This window comes from Mustela lutreola, chromosome 16 (assembly GCF_030435805.1).
Source record: "Mustela lutreola isolate mMusLut2 chromosome 16, mMusLut2.pri, whole genome shotgun sequence".
NCBI classification, from domain to species: domain Eukaryota; kingdom Metazoa; phylum Chordata; class Mammalia; order Carnivora; family Mustelidae; genus Mustela; species Mustela lutreola.
In genome coordinates, this window is record NC_081305.1 from 45,087,113 (window position 1) to 45,107,489 (window position 20,377).

At 53.8% G+C, this 20,377-nt stretch overlaps 2 protein-coding genes and 1 long non-coding RNA gene across 3 annotated transcripts; 1 reads left to right on the forward strand and 2 right to left on the reverse strand.

Annotated features, from left to right (window-relative positions):
- Window positions 1–2,198: 2,198 nt before the first annotated feature.
- LGALS7 (galectin 7) lies at window positions 2,199–5,594 on the reverse strand. Its single transcript, XM_059153165.1, has 4 exons — window positions 5,545–5,594; window positions 5,062–5,150; window positions 4,181–4,382; window positions 2,199–3,755 (listed from the first exon to the last, which is right to left on the reverse strand). The coding sequence occupies exons 1-4, from the start codon at window positions 5,557–5,559 to the stop codon at window positions 3,642–3,644; spliced, it is 420 nt and encodes a 139-aa protein (XP_059009148.1). The 5' UTR covers window positions 5,560–5,594; the 3' UTR covers window positions 2,199–3,641.
- A 5,186-nt stretch (window positions 5,595–10,780) lies between these two features.
- LOC131818097 (uncharacterized) lies at window positions 10,781–12,207 on the reverse strand. The gene is made up of 3 exons (XR_009348699.1): window positions 12,109–12,207; window positions 11,560–11,700; window positions 10,781–11,046 (listed from the first exon to the last, which is right to left on the reverse strand). It is a non-coding gene; the product is annotated as an uncharacterized LOC131818097 (long non-coding RNA).
- A 2,868-nt stretch (window positions 12,208–15,075) lies between these two features.
- LOC131818656 (galectin-7-like) lies at window positions 15,076–17,364 on the forward strand. Its single transcript, XM_059153288.1, has 4 exons — window positions 15,076–15,125; window positions 15,517–15,605; window positions 16,331–16,532; window positions 16,958–17,364. Exons 1-4 carry the CDS (start codon window positions 15,111–15,113, stop codon window positions 17,069–17,071), a joined length of 420 nt encoding a protein of 139 aa, XP_059009271.1. The 5' UTR covers window positions 15,076–15,110; the 3' UTR covers window positions 17,072–17,364.
- Window positions 17,365–20,377: the final 3,013 nt, after the last annotated feature.

Here is a 20,377-nt window from a genome sequence, read left to right on the forward strand (position 1 = left end):
GATTTTATTAATTTATTTGAGAGAGAATGAGTGAGAGAGGGCATGAGAGAGGAGAAGGTCAGAGGGAGAAGCAGACTCCCCGTGGAGCTGGGAGCCGGATGCGGGACTTGATCCTGGAAGTCCAGGATCATGACCTGAGCTGAAGGCAGTCGCTCAACCAACTGAGCCACCCAGGCGCCCCCCATGAAATTTTTAAATAAAACAAAATAGGGGGAGAAATAAACACAAAATAAATAGAGACTCAGAGAAGCAATAAAATGGATACAGGCACTGTTGTACACTGAAATCTACAAACCATTGTTGAAAGAAATTAAAGATCTCAGTAAATGGGAAGATATCCCACGTTCATGGATTCGAAGACTTAATATTAAGATGGCAATATTTCCCACATTAATCTACCATTTCAATATAATACCTATTAAAATCACAGCTGATTTTTTTTTTTTTTTAAGAAACTGACAAGGTGGGTGCCTGGGTGGCTCAGTGGGTTAAACCTCTGCCTTCAGCTCAGGTCATGATCTCAGGGTCCTGGGATTGAGTCCCGCATTGAACTCTCTGCTTGGCAGGGAGCCTGCTTCCTCCTCTCTCTCTTCTCTGCCTGGCTCTCTGCCTACTTGTGATCTCTCTCTGTCAAATAAATAAATAAAATCTTATTTAAAAAAAAGAGAGAAACTGACAAGGTAATTCTAAAGGTTATTTGGAAAAATATACAAAACAATTTTGAAAAAGAAAAAAGGTTAAAGGACTCAAAGTTCTGATTTCAAAATCACAGTGATCAAGATGGTGATATTGGGATGAGGGTAGACATAGGTAAATGGAAGGAACAGCATTGAAGGTCCAGAAATAAATACATGCACCTATGATCAACTAAGTATCGATGTGTGTGTCAAGATGAGGCAATGAAGAAAGAACAGTGTTTTCAACTGGAAATCTATGTGCAAAAAAAGAAAGTTGAGCCCCAATTTCACAAGGTACACAAAAATTAACTCAAATGGTTTATCTGTTTATTTGAAATGAAAGACAAAAAGTTTTAAGTACAACACAAACTGTAATTTTTCCTGAGCTCTTTATCAGTAAGTTGCCAACATGCTGCCTCTTCATTTAAATTCTTTTTTTTTTCCTTTTTTTCTTTCCTTCCTTCCTTTCTCCCTTCCACCTTCCCTTCCCTTCTCTTTCTCTCTTCCTTCCTCTCTTACTTTCTCTCTCTCTCACTCTTTTTTCCTTCCTTCCTTCATTTATTTAGAGATGTCTGGGTGGCTCAGCTGGTTAAGCCTCTGCCTTCAGCTCTGGTCACAATCCCAGGGTCCTTGATCATCGGGGAGCCTGCCTCTCCCTCTGTCTGCCGCTCCCCCTGCTTGTGCTCTCTTTCTCTCTCTGAAATAAATAAGTAAAATCTTTTTTTTTAAAGATAAACGGAGTCATATTAAACATATTTTAAAAAGAATTTATTTATTTTTAGAGATCTTATTTATTGGGGCGCCTGGGTGGCTCAGTGGGTTAAGCCGCTGCCTTCGGCTGGGGTCATGATCTCAGGGTCCTGGGATCGAGTTCCGAGTCCGGCTCTCTGCTCAGCAGGGAGCCTGCTTCCTCCTCTCTCTCTCTCTGCCTGCCTCTCTGCCTACTTGTGATCTCTCTCTGTCAAATAAATAAATAAATTTAAAAAAATTATAAAGATCTTATTTATTTATTTACTTGGCGGAGAGCGAGAGAGTACAAGCGTGGAGAGCAGCAGGCAGAGGGAGAGGGAGAAGCAGGCTCCTTTCCAAGCAGGGAGCCCACTTGGGCCTCTATCCCATGACCTGGGCGGAAGGCAGACACCCAATGACTGAGCCACCCAGGTGCCCCCCAAAAAGAATTTATTTATTTGACAGGAATGGGAGAAGGATAGAGAGAGAGCACAAGCAGGGGGAGCAGCAGAAGGAGAGGGAGAAGCAGGCTCCCCGCTGAGCCTAGAGCCCCAGTCTGGGACTCCATCCCAGGACGCTGGGATCATGACCTGACTGGAAGGGAGACGCTTAATTGACAGAGACACCCAGGTGCCCCTCAAATATTTTCCTAATATGTAGTAATATTTTGTATAAACATGAACATTCTCCACAATATACACAGTAATACAGAAGTGAAAATCAGGAAATTAACATCAGTGAATCACTATCATCCAACCTAGTTTACCAGTTGTGCCAACATTGTCTTATCGTTCACTGTCCTTTTCCAAATTTGTACCCAATGGGTAGGTACAAATTTCTTTTTAAATGTTAAAAAACTACATGACACAAATGAAATAAAAATTAATTCATTTAACAAAGATCCCTGGTGTACCAATGGATGTTAGATTTCTAAGGTCTCCCACTGGGAGAGGAAGACCGAAGGTGCCAGAGCCCACCCATAAATATACAAAGAAGGGCCCAGAATGGAGAGGGGCTGCTCCACGTTGAAGCTCGGAAGTGCAGAGAAAGTTCAGTTCTGAAAGGATTCGAATTCATCCAGATTTGGAGATCACACAGAATTCTGCATCTTCAGAGGAAACTAAAGTAAAAGCACCCTCCTTCCCACGCCCATTAACGATATTGCACCACCGGCAGAGGCCACAGGGAGGCGACGTGTTCTACATCTCCAAGGGATCCCAGGCCGGAAGCCGCAGGCAAAACCCTCCAGAGGCTTGGCTCCCGACTTTGCCCAGACTCCCCGCCAGGACCCCAACCGCAGTGAGCGAACCTTGCCAGCCGACCCGAACTATCTCACAATTAGGACACGGCCATTGCAGAGTGTCGCGGTCGCGGAGTCATGACCTCCCTCCAACCACAGCCATTAAGGAACGAGCAGCCACCTCCTCGGATCAGAAACGCACCGCCTAGCGGTGGGGGCGACTGGGCGTCTGTGTGGGGGCGTAAACTACTCCGATCCCACCCTGTTGTCACTTCGGCAAGGAGCCGGTGGCCGGAGCCGTGCAGGAGCCCGGGTGGAAGAAGTGTGGGAATGGGGCGCATGCCCGCAGCGGGGACCCAGACGCCGGATCGTCCTGACCCACGTCCGCTCCGCAGGTAGATGCAGCTCCAGTGCGCGTCTGCCTTGGGGCGCACATGCAGGGGCCAGTCCCGAGTCTGGGACAGCGGGGAAGCCGGTGACGCCCCGTGCGCTGTCCCGCCCCACCTCGCGCCAGCCGGCTCCCCGCACCCACAGCGGTCCCAGGCCGCGTCGCCGCCAGCTCGGGCTCTCCAAGGGACCAGGCGTGCGGAGACTCGCAACCCCTGTGTGCAGATGCAAGCACACCGAGCCCCGTTGCTCCGCAGACGAGGCGCCAGGCCGAGCTTGCGCCCGCTCCGAACCCCATCAGGTCCCCCTACCCGCACTGCCCTGGGCAGCTCTGCCCAGCGCGGCTGGAAGACGACCCCAGACACAGCCCCACCCGATCGCGACCCTCCAGAGCCCGACCAGCCACACACCGGCCCCCCACAGCGGGTCCCGCACCCCGCCTCGGCGCGGAATCTCTGTGGGACCCTTGGGAGTCTTCCCCTCTCTGAACCTGCTTTCCGCGTCTGGACGCAGGAGACACAGACACGGAGCAGGCGCACCGACGTGGGCTGAAACTTTATTTGCCATTCCCGAACCCCAGCGCCCCCAGCCCCTCGGGGTGGGGGGTCTCAGAAGATCTTCACGCAATCCAGCTGCAGGTCCCCGCCCACCTCCAAGAGGCGCACGCGCGCCGGCGGGATCCGGTAGCGGAAGTGGTGGTACTCCGAGTCGCCGACCACCGCCTGCGGGGACGCGGGGTGGCGCTGGAGTGGCCGAGGCCGCCTGCGGGGGCGGGGGTCCCTCCCGACACCCACCCGCGCCGTGTGCCTGCCGCGCCCACTGGCAGCGGGGACCGGCCCGCGGGCCGGTGTTTCTCGGCCTGTCTCCCGACCCAGCCTTGCCCCTGCTCCAGAGCCTCGGTCTCACCCTGTCCGGAAGAAAACCTGGGCCCCGCTGCCCGCCTAGGGGACACCCGCCCTCTGAGCACTTGGCTCTTGCGCGCTGGTCCTTGTCGCTGCCGCACCCCGGACTGCTGACACTAGTGGGGATGCACCAGGGGAAGAAGAGGGACGCGGAAACCACCCCCGCCCCCCCAGCTTGGCTAGGCTTCTGCTCCCTCCACCAAGAGCCTCCCTGGCTTCCACGCCCGTGGGTAGCAGTGACCCACCTTGAAGCCTTCTTCCGTGGCAATGAGGAGCACATCGAAAGGTTGCCCGTGCTGGAAGGGAATGCCTGAGCCGCGCTCCTCTCGGCCCCAAGTGCCCTGCTCCAGTGTGTTGAAGACCACAGCGGACTCATCAAGGCGCGGATTGAAGTGAAGGGCGGCCTCACTCCCTGGGGCCTCGCTGCACAGCAGGTTCACATAGAACCTGATAGATGAGGGGAAAAGGGGCCTGACTCACCGTTGCCAGAGCACATACAAATTTAAAAGACCTGGAATGTCACACATCATAGAAGGAGGGCTGTGCACTGGTGGCCAGGACCAGGATTACAGGGCATCCAAAACCTTATAGGGACCCTGGACACAACCACCTGCAGGAGGGTCACGGTACTATTGCTTGGGTCCCCCTCATTTCCAAAGCTTCGAAGAGTTGCCATGAATCATGGTGCCAATGGCCAGGGTGCTCCCCATTCTTAAGGGCTAGGAACAATACCACAGACCCCATTATTCCTGGCACCATAGATTCCCAGATATCCCACAATTCCCAAACCAGGACCTGAGGACTGATTGCTTGGGTTTCCCAGATGCTCGGGGCCCCTCCAGATGACTGGACATGTTTCCAGAGTTCCTGGGGATTCAGACTGGAGTCACAGGAACTGCAGGTAGGAATCTCAAGACTGCCCTGGATCCCCAGATTCCCAGGATACATAGGCACCCCAGCTTGTACACAGCCATGGACAAATCAGTGAAGACATGAGATTCCAGAAAGTCAGTGAGGCCCCGGGGATTCCAAGACCCTGGTGGATTAGGTGGCTCCAGAGTCCTTGAGTCTGGGCTGGAAAGAGGTCAGCTCGTCCCACCCTTACCACATGGGCCTGGGGTCTCACCTGCCAGCCTTTTCTGGGATGACACCACGGATCCTCATAACAGTTCCCACTCGGATGCCCTCAGGAAGCGAGGTCTTGTGGGGCACGTTCTGCAGGACCAGCGGGGGGGGGTGGTGGTGTCCAAGGGAACCAGGGATGCACGTGACAGAGACAGATAGGTCAGCCCCAGGGAAAAAACGGTCAGGACCCATATCAGCAGAATCGCTGAGAAAAAGGGCCACAGAGAGAAAGGAGAGAGAGAGCCAGAGCCAGACAGAGGTGGGGACAGAAACACAGAATCCACAGAACAAACAAAAGAATCCAAGAGCGGATGGAAGTGTTGGGTTTGGTCAACCCGAGAGCCACAGCCCAGACACCTCCTAGCACACCCCAACACCCCCTTTCTCCTTTCAAACAGCAGACCTCAGGCGGGCCCAGCCCCTCCCCTATTCCCGAACAGCCTTGAGTCCAAGACCCCCAGCCCCAAGGCCCCGAGGCACTCACAGAACTCCCTGCCATGGCTGGGACAGTGGGGCAGACAATGGCGCTGGTGGGGATGGCTGCTGGGTCCTTAAATAAGAGTGGGGCGTGGCAGGCCAAGCTGACTCACCCCTCCCTTTTCCACACCCACCACCCACACCTGGCACAGACCCTAGCCCTGGGGCCACCTGGCCCAGAACCTTCTTTCTGGAGCTCCTGCCTTCCCTCCATTCCCGAGGGTTCCCAGGTGCGCTGCCCCCTCTCCTCTCAGCTAATGATGATGAAAACAGCTCCTAAGGAAATACGGGGAACAGAGGGGACTGGGTGAGCCACCACTCATCTAGTCCTGTCTTCCTGCTGCTTGGCAGCAAGAAAAGAGGGTTTTGCCCATTTTGTCTTGGGAGACTTGGCCCTGAGAGGCCCCGCCGGGGGCTGGGTTTCCGGGCCCTCCTCCCAGGCTCGGACCTGCTGCCCAGGGCTGAAGCTGCAGCCCTGACAGAGACATGCCCGTTAGGGCCCCTGACCCTGGCCTCAACCACAGCCCTGGGAGAGGGGCTCTGAGGGGCCCCGGGTTCACCTGATGGGTGGTGCTGCGACCCTGGGGCCTAGAGCAGTGCCTGGCACATAGGAAGGGCTCTGTGAATGCAGGGGAGAGAAGGAATGAAAAAGCCCCTGTGCCATTTCGGAGCCTGTGCAGACAGGACTTGCTTGCGCTCTCAGCTTGAGTCCAGCCTCTGGGGGCAATGGTCACCCCCATTCTACTACCAAGGACACTGAAGCTCAGGGAGGGGAAGCCTTTTGCCCAAACCTGCAGGCTGGTGCTACCATGTCACCATGGCTCTGCCTTTCTTCTGACTGGGCATTTTGTGTCTGGCATTTTCCGTCCCTGTGAGTCAGTGCCCTAGTCCCCCTCCTGGGCCCTCTGGTTCCCATACTCTCTCCCAGGTGTCCCTCTCTGCCTCTAGGCTCTAAAGCTCTGTCTTGGAACGCCTGGGTGGCTCAGTCGGTTCAGTGTCTCAACTGCTGATTTCACTCGGGTCATGATCTCAGGGTGGTGAGATCGAGCCCAGTATAGGACTCGTGACTGGCCAGAATCTGCTCAAGATTCTCTCTCTCTCTCCCACAGCCCCTCCCTGCTCAAATAAGTTAATGAATGAATAAATGAACAAATGAATCTATCTATCTATCTACCTACCTACCTATCTATCTCTGTAGTGTTGCATCTCCCCGAACTGCTGCCACTCTCCCAGCTAGCACTCAGGTCTAGGAAGCACAGGGCACCCACACCCACACCCAGCTGGAGGAGAACACCATGGAGCCTTCTTCCTCCCAGGTCCCATAGCCCAAGACTCCAGAAGAGGAATCCAGGATAGGACATGGGGGGAGGGCAGAGGGAGAATGCTGAAAGATGCTTCTGGGAGGCAGGGAAGAGGCAGGGTGAGGCAGCTATACAGAAACCCCTCCTAGCAGCCCAGCAGCCCTCCCCCCACGTGCACCACCCCACTCCCATCCCCCACTCCTGCCCCACCCCACAGGGGGAAGAACCCTGGGGCCGAGGACAGAATGGAAAGTTTGGGTGGAGACAACCAGACTCAGAACCTGATCCACCACCTGACTGCCCCCCCAGGCTTCCCAGACTCTCCATCCCCCATCACATGAGGCAGCCAGGTGGGGGCAAGTCGGGGAGCCAAGGCCTCAGAGAGTGAGGCTGGGCAGTTGCGTTGGGCCTGGTGGGGATGGCAGAAGCACCCCCATTTTGCAGAGCAGAACACTGAGGCCTGGAGAGGGGCAGCTTCTCATCCTAGGCCACACAGCAAGGTGGGTGGGGTTGGGGCTGGGTCGGAGGCCTGGGTGTGGCCCAGGACTGGGCATCAGGACTTCCAGAAGAGGGCACAGGGGGCCTGAGGCTCGAGACCCAGCCCCTGATCGGGTCCCAGAATGATGGCCAGGGCGGGGTGTCCACTCTCTTGGCCTCCTTCTCTGGGATTCCTGGTGCCAGCGACTCAGCCTTCTCCTGAGCTCTTTCTCTGGCTGGATATTGCTTCATACGCTGCCAGCCTGCAAGTCCCAACGCGACTTTGCTGTTTGGCTAAATGTTGGCATTCGATCTCTTATCACCGTGATCACCGGCTCCTTTCTCAGAACTCAGAGATGCGCAACCTTGTCGGCCCCTATTCTCTGGCATCCATATTCTTCATATCAGTTCTGGAGTATCTTCTGGAATTTTTTTTTTTTTTCATTTCCAAGGAGTACCGAATGTGTAATTTCCCAATACTCTTCCTTTTTCCTGAGCTACACTCTGATGTCCTACAATCTGCCAGGTGTCACAGAATGATGATGACTTTTGACAAACGTGTAGATGGGAGCACCCACCAGCCCCATTGAGACTCCTCGAGCCCCAGAGACAGCCAAGCCCCCTTCTGCCTAAAGAGGTGGCCAGCAGGCTGAGTGGGCTGAACTCACCCTCCTTCGGGACAGAAGTCGGGGTGCACAAAAAGGAGCTCATTGTGCCTGCTGGGTCATGGGCATGGAGGGTCCCAGGCTTTGCCCTCGTCAGCTGGTTGGGGGCTTTGGCTTCTTCACGGGGAAGATCACACAGGGCTGCTTGGGGTTTGGAATGGAACATTCCAATGAGGAAAAGAGCACCTTGATAGTCTATTTCTTTTTTTTTTTTTTTTAAGATTTTATTTATTTATTTGACACACAGAGATCACAAGTAGGTGGAAAGGCAGGCAGAGAGAGAGACAGGAAGAAGCAGGCTCCCTACTGAGCAGAGAGTCAGACTTTATCCCAGGACCTTGAGACTATGACCAGAGCCGAAGGCAGAGGCTTTAACCCACTGAGCCACCCAGGCACCCCATAGTCTATTTCTTAAGCCCGAAAATCAGCCCAAGTCTCAGGTTGTATTTATACACGGAGTAAATGTCACCAACCCCTCCCTGCAGAGTGGAGGGAGCATGTCCTTGTTGCTTCCACTGATCATCTGTGTTCAGTAAACTCTCTTCAGTACTCTAAGCTGCAAGTGGGATTTTACCATGTGGTAAGTCTTTCCACTGTCAAGTGCATTCTTCCAAGTCGTAAGTAATTGTTGTACATATCCATGCCTGAGGTGGAAATCCACTGGTTCTTTCTCATGCTCTTCTTCAATCTCTCCTCCCTCCCTTACTTCCTTTCCTTTGCTGATGGATTGGGTCCTCCAGCCATCAGGTGGGTAGCATCAGGCAGCAGGTGCTGCCTCTGGAGGGTGGGGAGCTGGGGTGGCGGTAGTGGGGGAGGGGCTGCTGCTCCACGCTGTTGAGGAGGGTGCTGGTGAGAAGGTAAAGAGGGTGGTCCACAGGACCTGGGGTGCAGCTGTGCGCAAAAGAGCAGCTGAGCCCTGGAAGCTCTGCCCCGCCAGGAAAGGAGGTACCTGAGGGAGTGACCACAGTGTGGGTGTCTTCCATCACTTTCAGGAGAGGGAGTTCCAGCATGGAAAGGAAAAGATCAGGGACCTGATTGGCAGTGTCTGCCTGAACTCATGGTTTCATGAAGACTTTTTTTTGAGGGGGGGGAGGAAGTGCATAGGACAGCAGGGGACATGTGTCTCCTTTAAAATTTTTTATTTTGGAAAAAAATAAATAATGTTTTAAAATTATGTTGGGCCACCTGGGTGACTCATTTGGTGAAGCAACAGACTCTTGATTTCCACTCAGGTCATGACCTCAAGGTTTGTGGGATCGAGTCCCCCCTCAGGCTCCGTGTTTGGTGGGGAGTCTGCTTGAGATTCTCTCTCCATCTCTCTCCCTACCCACACTCTAAATACATTTGTCTAGGGGGCGCCTGGCTGGCTCAGTGGGCTAAGCCTCTGCCTTCGGCTGGAGTAGTTAACTCAGGGTCCTGGGATGGAGCCTCACATCGGGCTCTCTGCTTAGCGGGGAGCCTGCCTCCTCCTCTCTCTCTCTCTGCCTGCTGCTCTGCTTACTTGTGATCTCTCTCTCTGTCAAATAAATAAAACCTTAAAAAGAATTTTTTTCCAATGTTGAAATACAAGAATATAAAGTTACCATGTTACCTTTTTTTGGAAGGCAGACACTTAACCGACTGAGCCAGCCAGGAGCACACCAACTTTTTTTAAGGATATGGTTCAAAGCGCAAGTTATCCTGTAGCTGTCCCCCACCCCCATCCGGCTCTAGAACTCCCCGCATCCCGCAAACCTGAAACTGGGCACCCACAAGACACTCACTCCCCATCCCCATAGCACCTGGTGCACCCCCCCACCCCGCCTTCTGATTTCTGTCTCATGAACTTGACTACCCCGCAGACCAGGTGGGCGCTTTAACCTCCCACTTGATTCCTGATAACAGGCAAGAAAAAGTCCCTCCTGAGAGATACTGGCCGTGATCCAGCGGGAGAGTCACGTTCTTATCGTCACCTTGAGACCTAGAGAATTCTATGCCAACAGGCCCTGGGAAAGTAATTCCTCTTTTCCTTTACCCGCCCCACAGAGCAGATTAAGTACTTCTGCACAATTAGCTCGCTGCCTAACTTAATATAAAAGCACGGAAGAACTTAATATAAAAGCACGGTGGGGGCACCTGGGTGGCTCAGGTCATGTTCTCAGGGTCTTGGGATCGAGCCCTGCCTCCGGCTTTCTGCTCAGCGGGAAGCCTGCTTCCCTCTTTCTCTCTCTCTCTTTGCCTGCCTCTCTGCCTACTTGTGATCTCTCTCTCGTCAAATAAATAAAATCTTAAAAAAAAAAAAAAAAAAAAAGCACAGCGGTTTGGCCATTTCTTTGAGGCTTCTGTTTCCTAAGTGGGACTCGCGGGTCCTGAACAACTCACCTAACCACGTGTGGGTTTCCCCCGTCCACCTGATACCTCAGTTCGGCTGTCGCACCCGGAGGAAGGCAGAGGCCCGGTGTTGCCGGCCCTGCAATGTATACATCTATGTCTGGAGTCCTGCGGCCCCCACCTTGGGCCCCAGACAAGGCGCGGGAGCCAGGACACTGCCCTCATCTTGGTTCCTGCGGACCGGTGCCTTTCTGTACCAAAGAAGGTTGCAGAAATGGCTGTCTCCAGGGCTCAAACAGGGCGTGCCGGGGACAGCTTCCTGTGTCGGTGAAGGAGGACGCGTTCACGGACCCGGGGTGCAGACGCAGGTCCAGGTCGTCGTGAGGGACGCCCACAGGCGGGTCTACAACAGTGTGAGCCCTGCACCACAATAATGGAGCTATGAGTCGGCTCTGACTTGCCCTGACGTACTCTGGCCTACCCCGACGTACTCTGACGTACCCCGACGTAGCCCGATGTATTCTGTCGTACCCTGACGTACTCTGACATACCCTGTGAAAAATACCACCGACCTCAGGACCATTTATAAAACCAATTATAAGAAATAAATTTATTAGGGGTGGGTCAGTTGCTGGTCTGCCTTCGGCTCAGGTCATGATCCCAGAGTCCTGGGATCCAGCCACCCCACACTTGGGCTCCCTGCTCGGATGGGAGCCTTCTTCTCTCCCTCTGCTGATCACCCTCCTTGTGCTCTCTCTGTGTCAAATAAATAAAATCTTTAAAAAAAATTTTAAATTTCTCATGGTTCTGGAGCCTGGAAAGTCCATGATCAAGTACATTGACCAGTATATTAGGTGTCTGGTGAGAACCAGCTTCTTGGTTCATAGATGGTTTTCTTCTGGCTATGTCCTCATATGGCTGAGGGGGGAAGGAGCTCTCTGGGGTCCTTTTGCAAGAGCACCAAAGCCCTCATGAGGGCTCGGCCTTCAAGACATCATCCTTACAAAGGCCCCAATTCCAAATACCATCCCACTGGTGATGGGGTTTCAGCCTAGGAATGCAGGAGGGGGACAGACACACAGTCTACAGCAGATGGGAAGGATGAAATGACAGGATTTGGTGGAGATGATGACATTGGCAGAATTTCCAAGCGCTTCCCACAAAAATGCTAACTAATGACAAAGGACAAATGGGTGACATTCTGGTGGGGAACCCTGGAACCTGCCACTGGGGAATGTGCCACTAGGGACATGATCCAAGTCAATTCACCTGCCAGAAGACATGGGGCGGTGGAGGGCAGCTAGACAGGATATACGCGGGGTCACTTCTGTGGGTCTTCTGTGGAAAGTGCATAACTGGAATCTAGTGACCAGGATACATTGACCTCCAACCTTCCCAAGCGTCATGATGCTGAAAAGACAAAGGGAGACAAGGGAGCCAATCCAGATGCCATGAAGAGACCTGACACCAAATCAACACCAGGTTCTAAATTTCTACCCCCACCTGCACACCCAGGTCCTGCGGACCACCCTCTTCTGAGCTCGGTCCTCACCAGCTCCCTCTGCCACCAGCATGGAGCAGAAGCCCCTCCCCCCACTACCGCCACCCCAGCTCCCCACCCACCAGAGGCAGCACCTGCTGCCCCACTGGATGGCTGGAGGACCCAATCCATCAGCTAAGGAAATGAAAGGAAGGAAAGGAGGGAGGAGAGACGCAAGAAGAGGAGAAAGAAGAACCAGTGATTTCCACCTCAGGCTCGGACATGTACAACAATTACTAACCATCCGGAAGAATGCACTTGAGAGTGGAAAGACTTACCACTGAACCCATGGTAAAATCCCATGTGCAGCGTAGAGTACTGAACACAGTTTATCAATGGAAGGAAACAGGACAGAAACTGCCTCCCTTCGTAGGGAGGGGCGGGTGAAATTTACTCCGTGTGTAAATACCACCTGAGGCTTGGGCTGATTTCGGGGCTTAAGAAATAGACTATGGGGTGCCTGGGTGGCTCAGTGGGTTAAAGCCTCTGCCTTCGGCTCTGGTCATAGTCTCAAGGTCCTGGGATAAAGTCTGACTCTCTGCTCAGTAGGGAGCCTGCTTCTTCCTGTCTCTCTCTCTGCCTGCCTTTCCACCTACTTGTGATCTCTGTGTGTCAAATAAATAAATAAAATCTTAAAAAAAAAAAAAAAAAGAAATAGACTATCAAGGTGCTCTTTTCCTCATTGGAATGTTCCATTCCAAACCCCAAGCAGCCCTGTGTGATCTTCCCCGTGAAGAAGCCAAAGCCCCCAACCAGCTGACGAGGGCAAAGCCTGGGACCCTCCATGCCCATGACCCAGCAGGCACAATGAGCTCCTTTTTGTGCACCCCGACTTCTGTCCCGAAGGAGGGTGAGTTCAGCCCACTCAGCCTGCTGGCCACCTCTTTAGGCAGAAGGGGGCTTGGTTGTCTCTGGGGCTCGAGGAGTCTCAATGGGGCTGGTGGGTGCTCCCATCTACACGTTTGTCAAAAGTCATCATCATTCTGTGACACCTGGCAGATTGTAGGACAGCAGAGTGTAGCTCAGGAAAAAGGAAGAGTATTGGGAAATTACACATTCGGTACTCCTTGGAAATGAAAAAAAAAAAAATTCCAGAAGATACTCCAGAACTGATATGAAGAATATGGATGCCAGAGAATAGGGGCCGACAAGGTTGCGCATCTCTGAGTTCTGAGAAAGGAGCCGGTGATCACGGTGATAAGAGATCGAATGCCAACATTTAGCCAAACAGCAAAGTCGCGTTGGGACTTGCAGGCTGGCAGCGTATGAAGCAATATCCAGCCAGAGAAAGAGCTCAGGAGAAGGCTGAGTCGCTGGCACCAGGAATCTCAGAGAAGGAGGCCGAGAGAGTGGACACCCCGCCCTGGCCATCATTCTGGAACCCGATCAGGGGCTGGGTCTCGAGCCTCAGGCCCCCTGTGCCCTCTTCTGGAAGTCCTGATGCCCAGTCCTGGGCCACATCCAGGCCTCCGGCCGAGCCCCCACCCCACCCACCCTACTGAGAGGTAGCCCCTCTCCAGGCCTCAGTGTTCTGCTCTGCAAAATGGGGGTGCTTCTGCCATCCCCACCAGGCCCAACGCAACTGCCCAGCCTCACTCTCTGAGGCCTTGGCTCCCAGACTGTGCCCCCACCTGGCTGCCTCATGTGATGGGGGATGGAGAGTCTGGGAAGCCTGGGGGGGCAGTCAGGTGGTGGATCAGGTTCTGAGTCTGGTTGTCTCCACCCAAACTTTCCATTCTGTCCTCGGCCCCAGGGTTCTTCCCCCTGTGGGGTGGGGCAGGAGTGGGGGATGGGAGTGGGGTGGTGCACGTGGGGGGAGGGCTGCTGGGCTGCTAGGAGGGGTTTCTGTATAGCTGCCTCACCCTGCCTCTTCCCTGCCTCCCAGAAGCATCTTTCAGCATTCTCCCTCTGCCCTCCCCCCATGTCCTATCCTGGATTCCTCTTCTGGAGTCTTGGGCTATGGGACCTGGGAGGAAGAAGGCTCCATGGTGTTCTCCTCCAGCTGGGTGTGGGTGTGGGTGCCCTGTGCTTCCTAGACCTGAGTGCTAGCTGGGAGAGTGGCAGCAGTTCGGGGAGATGCAACACTACAGAGATAGATAGGTAGGTAGGTAGATAGATAGATAGATTCATTTGTTCATTTATTCATTCATTAACTTATTTGAGCAGGGAGGGGCTGTGGGAGAGAGAGAGAGAATCTTGAGCAGATTCTGGCCAGTCACGAGTCCTATACTGGGCTCGATCTCACCACCCTGAGATCATGACCCGAGTGAAATCAGCAGTTGAGACACTGAACCGACTGAGCCACCCAGGCGTTCCAAGACAGAGCTTTAGAGCCTAGAGGCAGAGAGGGACACCTGGGAGAGAGTATGGGAACCAGAGGGCCCAGGAGGGGGACTAGGGCACTGACTCACAGGGACGGAAAATGCCAGACACAAAATGCCCAAGAGGAGGAAAGGCAGAGTCGCAGTGGCTACATGGTAGCACCCAGCCTGCAGCTTTGGGCAAAGGACCTCCCCTCCCTGAGCCTCAGTGTCCATGGTGGTAGAATGGAGATGACTGTCACCCCCAGAACCTGGGCTTCAGCTGAGAGTGCAAGCAGGTCCCTTGTGCACAGGCATGCCCTGAGGCCTCTGAAATGGGACAGGGGCTTTTTCATTCCTTCTCTCCCCTGTATTCACAGAGCCCTTCCTGTGTGCCAGGCACCTCTCTAGGCCCCAGGGTCGCAGCGCCGCCCATCAGGTGAACCCGGGGCCCCTCAGAGCCCCTCTCTCAGGACTGTGGTTGAGGCCAGGGTCAGGGGCCCAAATGGGCATGTCCCTGTCAGGGCTGCAGCCTCAGCCCTGGGCAGCAGGTCCGAGCCTGGGAGGAGGGCCCGGAAATCCAGACCCCAGCGGGGCCTCTCAGGGCCAAGTCTCCCAAGACAAAATGGGCAAAACCCTCTTTTCTTGCTGCCAAGCAGCAGGAAGACAGGACTAGATGAGTGATGGCTCACCCAGTCCCCTCTGTTCCCTGTATTTTCTTAGGAGCTGTCTTTATCATTATTAGCTGAAAGGAGAGGGGGCAGCGCACCTGGGAACCCTCGGGAATGGAGGGAAAGCAGGAGCTCCCAGAAATAAGGTTCTGGGCCAGGTGGCCCCAGGGCTAAGGTCTGTGCCAGGTGTGGGTGGTGGGTGTGGAAATGGGGAGGGGGTGAGTCAGCTTGGCCTGCCACGCCCCACTCTTATTTAAGGACCCAGCAGCCATCCCCACCAGCGCCATTGTCTGCCCCACTGTCCCAGCCATGGCAGGGAGTTCTGTGAGTGCCTCGGGGCCTTGGGGCTGGGGGTCTTGGACTCAAGGCTGTTCGGGAATAGGGGAGGGGCTGGGCCCGCCTGAGGTCTGCTGTTTGAAAGGAGAAAGGGGGTGTTGGGGTGTGCTAGGAGGTGTCTGGGCTGTGGCTCTTGGGTTGACCCAACCCAACCCAATGTTCCCATCTACTCTTGGATTCTCTCTGTTCTGTGGATTCTCTGTGCTTCTGTCCCCACCTCTGCCTGGCTCTGCCTCTCTCTCTCGTTTCTCTCTGTGGTCTTTCTTCTCAGTGATTCTGCTGGTGTGGGTCCTGACCGTTTTCTCCCTGGGGCTGACCCATCTGCCTCTGTCATGTGCGTCCCTGGTTCTCTTGGATCTCCCCGCCGCTGGTCCTACAGAACGTGCCCCACAAGACCTCGCTTCCTGAGGGCATCCGAGTGGGAACTGTTATGAGGATCCGTGGTGTCATCCCAGAAAAGGCTGGCAGGTGAGACCCCAGGCCCACGTGGTAAGGGTGAGACAAGCTGACCTGACTCTTTCCAGTCCAGAGTCAAGGGAGCCAGAGCCACCTCTGTCAACCAGGGTCTCGGAATCCGCAGGGCGTCACTGACTTTCTGGAATCTCATGTCTTCACTGCTTTATCCCATGGCTGTGTACAAGCTGGGGTGCCAATGTGTCCTCGGAATCTGGGGGATCCAAGGTAGTCTCAGGGTTCCTCCCTGTAGTCCTGTGACTCCCAGTCTGAGTCCCCAGGAACTCTGTGAACCTGTCCTGTGATGGAGGTGCCCTGAGCATCTGGGAAACCCAAGCCGTCCTGGTTCAGTAACTGGGATTTCTGGGAATCTATTGTGCCAGGAATAATGGGGTCTGTGGTATTGTTCCTAGCCCTTAAGAATGGGGAGCACCCTGGCCATTGGCACCATGATTCATGGCAACTCTTAGAAGCTTTGGAAATGAGGGGGACCTTAGCTATAGCACTGTGATCTTCGTGTAAGTGGATGTGTGTCCAGGGTCCCCACAAGTTTTTGGATGCCCTGAAATTGGTTGTAGCCACCAGTCCACAGTCCTCCTTCTGTGGTTTTAAATTCTCAGTTCTCAGTAAATTTGTATGTCCTGCCCCCGAGAGTCCAGTCCATCGGTTCGTGATCTTCATTTGGTGGTTCTAGGCCTCTGACGGTATATCTCTCACCGCCCCCCACCCGCAACTACCAGGTTCTATGTGAACCTGCTGTGCAGCGAGGCCCCAGGGAGTGAGGCCGCCCTCCATTTCAATCCCCGCCTGGATCAATCCACGGTGGTCTTCAACACCCTGGAGCAGGGCACCTGGGGCCAAGAGGAGCGCGGCTCAGGCATTCCCTTCCAGCACGGGCAGCCTTTCGAAGTGTTCCTTATTGCCACGGAAGAAGGCTTCAAGGTGGGTCCCCGTTACCTACAGGCGTGGAAGCCAGGGAGGCTGTTGGTGGAGGGGGCAGAAGCCTAGCTATGCTGGGGTGGCGGGGGTGGTTTCCGCGTCCCTCTTCTTCCCCTGGTGCATCCCCACTAGTGTCAGCAGTCCGGGGTGCGGCAGCGACAAGGACCAGCGCGCAAGAGCCAAGTGCTCAGAGGGCGGGTGTCCCCTAGGCGGGCAGCGGGGCCCAGGTTTTCTTCCGGACAGGGTGAGACCGAGGCTCTGGAGCAGGGGCAAGGCTGGGTCGGGAGACAGGCCGAGAAACACCGGCCCGCGGGCCGGTCCCCGCTGCCAGTGGGCGCGGCAGGCACACGGCGCGGGTGGGTGTCGGGAGGGACCCCCGCCCCCGCAGGCGGCCTCGGCCACTCTAGCGCCACCCCGCGTCCCCGCAGGCGGTGGTTGGCGACTCGGAGTACCACCACTTCCGCTACCGGATCCCGCCGGCGCGCGTGCGCCTCTTGGAGGTGGGCGGGGACCTGCAGCTGGATTGCGTGAAGATCTTCTGAGACCCCCCACCCCGAGGGGCTGGGGGCGCTGGGGTTCGGGAATGGCAAATAAAGTTTCAGCCCACGTCGGTGCGCCTGCTCCGTGTCTGTGTCTCCTGCGTCCAGACGCGGAAAGCAGGTTCAGAGAGGGGAAGACTCCCAAGGGTCCCACAGAGATTCCGCGCCGAGGCGGGGTGCGGGACCCGCTGTGGGGGGCCGGTGTGTGGCTGGTCGGGCTCTGGAGGGTCGCGATCGGGTGGGGCTGTGTCTGGGGTCGTCTTCCAGCCGCGCTGGGCAGAGCAGCCCAGGGCAGTGCGGGTGGGGGTGCCCGATGGGGTTCGGAGCGGGCGCAAGCTCCGCCTGGCCTCCCGTCTGCGGAGCAACCGGGCTCGGTGTGCGTGCATCTGCACACAGGGGTTGCGAGTCTCCGCACGCCTGGTCCCATGAAGAGCCCGAGCTGGCGGCGACGCGGCCTGGGACCTGTGTGGGTGCGGGGAGTCGGCTGGCGCGGGGTGGGGCCGCACAGCGCACCGGGCGTCGCCGGCTTCCCAGCTGTCCCAGACTCGGGACTGGACCCCGCCCGTGCGCCCCGGGGCAGACGCGCACTGGAGCGGCATCTCCCCGCGGACCGGACAAGGGACAGGACGATCGGGCTTCTGGGTCCCCGCTGCGGGCATGCGCCCCATTCCCACACTTCTTCCACCTGGGCTCCTGAACCGCGCCGGCCGCCGGCCACGGACTCCCTGCCCGAGTAGCAACTGGGTGGGGTCGGGGTAGTTTGCGTCCTCACACAGTCGCCCAGTTGCCCCCGCCGCTAGGTGGTGGTTTTCTAGTCGTTGGGCTGTCTGGGTCTCCACTCTTCTGCGGCCTTGCCCCTCGCTCTGGCCCAGCATACTGCGTTCCAGCGCGGGATGTTGGCCTAGGGTTCCGAGCTCGGGACAGTCCGGAGCCCGCGCCAAGGGTGACAGGCCTCCCACTTCCTGGCCTGCTCGGTCCGTGCTGTCTTCACAAGTGTTGTTCTCACAAGCATATGCGCAGTTAAGTTCAGACTGCTCCCGACCTCACATGAAGCAGAAGATAGATAGAGTCTGAGCCTTTTAAGGACCCATTTTCTGCCCCTCAAGATCCTTTGGGGGTAAATCACCCCACTATCGAGCCCTTGAGACCTTAACCCTGGGTGGCCTGCGTAACGAAGGGTCCCCTCTCGCAGTTGCAGAGCGACGAAATCTGAATTCCCTAGTTCCCTGGGGCTCATTGTTGAATGACTTAGTATTTATTTTTATTGACATGTCAAGTACTTGTAATTAACAAAAATTCCTGACTCTTCTGCGAAGGCCCACTTAGGTATGTGAATAAAAATCAATTTCAAAGAAAAAAAAGCACAAAAATCTGTGTAGAGATAACACATATGTGTGGAACAAATTTCAAACGTATACAGTGGAAAAAGAGAGCAGTCATTGGCATTTAAAGGTGGTGGGGGTCCTTGGATTAGATGGTGTGATCCATCCCTCTTCAGTTTCAAAAAATTTTTATTTTATGAATCTTCAACAGATTTTTTTTTTTTAAAGTAGGCTCCACTACTGTTGTGGAGCCCAATGCTGTTTTGAACTCAGAGCCCTATCAAGACCCGAGCTGAAATCAAAAATCAGTTGCATAACCCACTGAGCCACCCAGGCACCCTACCACTGGTTTTTTTGTTTTGTTTTGTTTTTTGTTTTTGTTTTTTTTGACATATCGGCCATCTAGAAGGCTATTGTTTAATTTCCACATATTTGTAGATTTCCTAATTTTTTTTAATGGTTGGTTTCCAACTCAATTCCATTAAGGTTGGAGAATATACTTGGTTTGATTTCAATTTGTGTAAATTTATTATGACTTATTTTATGGCCTTATTTTATGATCTAATGTGGAGAATTTTCCAAATGTACTTGACAATAGTGTGTGTTCTGCTTTTGTTAGGTGGAAAGTTACCTGGTAGTTCAGACTGGTTGATCACGTCTATGTCTTTTCCATCCTTACGAATTTCTGTCTGGTTGTTCTGTCAATTAGAGAGAGGGATGTTGCAACTTGTAATTGTTCAGTGGTCTATTTGTCATGTATTTTGGGGTCTGTCATTAGTATACATTTTTATTTGATACATATATTTGCCATATATGTATGTGTGTATATATCTGATGTGTTGTCCCTTTTATCACTATGAAATGTCCTCTTTGTCTCTAGTACAATTTCTTCAAGCAGGCTCCTTGCCCAATATGGGGCTTGAACTCATGACCCTGAGATCAAGAGTTACATGCGCTACTCACTGAGCCAGTCAGGCACGCCTCTAGCTCAATTTATTATTTTTATTTTTAAAAAAATATTATTTATTTATTTGATAGAGAGAGAGAGCGTGCCAGTCCATATTCGAGCTAAAAGAGAGGCAGTGGGGGAGGGAGAGGGAGAGAGCATCTGAAGCCGACTCCAAGCTGAGGACCAGTTGGACTGTGGCTGGAACCCTCCACGGTGACCTATCTTTTCTCATTCTTTTACTTTCAACTTATTGGTGTCAAAGATCTAAAGTGTGTCTTTTGGGGCGCCTGGATGGCTCAATCATTAAGCGTCTGCCTTCAGTTCCATCAAGATCCCAGAGTCCTGGGATCGAGCCTTGCATCGGGCTCCCTGCTTGCTGGGAAGCGTGCTTCCTCCTTTCCCACTCCCCCCGCTTATGTTCCCTCTCTCACTATGCCTTTCTCTGTCAAATAAATAAATAAAATCTTCTTTAAAATTAAAAAAAATAATAAAGTGTGTCTTTTATAGACAACATTTACTGGATCTTGCTCTCTAATTCAGTCTGACAGTATGTTACTAACGGATTGCTTCATAATCAATTACCCCACAACTTAGCACTGTAACATTTTAATGATCTTACACAGTTTCTGAAGTTAGGATCCAGGAGTGACTTTCACAGGTGGTTGTGGCTCTGATTTTTCCACAGAGTTATGTTCAAACTGTCTGTGGAGTTACAGTCATTAGAAGGAAGCTTTTGAGGACGCCTGGGTGGCTCAGCTGCTTAAGGATCTGCCTTTGGCTTAGGTCACCATCCTAAGGTCCTGGAGTTGAGTCCTGTGTTGGGCTCTCTCCTTAGTGAGGAGTCTGCTTCCCTTTCTGCCTGTCACTCCCCCTCTCTTTCTCTGTCAAATAAATAAAATCTGAAAAAAAAGAAAGAAAGAGAGAGAGAAAGAAAGAGAAAGGAAGAAAGAAAGAAAGAAAATTTCATAAACTCTGGCTGTGGCTAAACCCATTGCCCAGCTGAGTAGGGCTCCCAGGCTAAGAATAGGTTGTCCATTT

Excerpts from the sequence above, each read along its gene's own strand:
- LGALS7 (XM_059153165.1), bottom strand. Across the intron at positions 4,383-5,061 it reads ATCCCAGAAAAGGCTGGCAG|GTTCTATGTGAACCTGCTGT; the intron begins GTGAGACCCCAG and ends CTCATCTATCAG. Across the intron at positions 3,756-4,180 it reads CCACGGAAGAAGGCTTCAAG|GCGGTGGTCGGCGACTCGGA; the intron begins GTGGGTCACTGC and ends GCGTCCCCGCAG.
- LOC131818656 (XM_059153288.1), top strand. Across the intron at positions 15,606-16,330 it reads ATCCCAGAAAAGGCTGGCAG|GTTCTATGTGAACCTGCTGT; the intron begins GTGAGACCCCAG and ends CGCAACTACCAG. Across the intron at positions 16,533-16,957 it reads CCACGGAAGAAGGCTTCAAG|GCGGTGGTTGGCGACTCGGA; the intron begins GTGGGTCCCCGT and ends GCGTCCCCGCAG.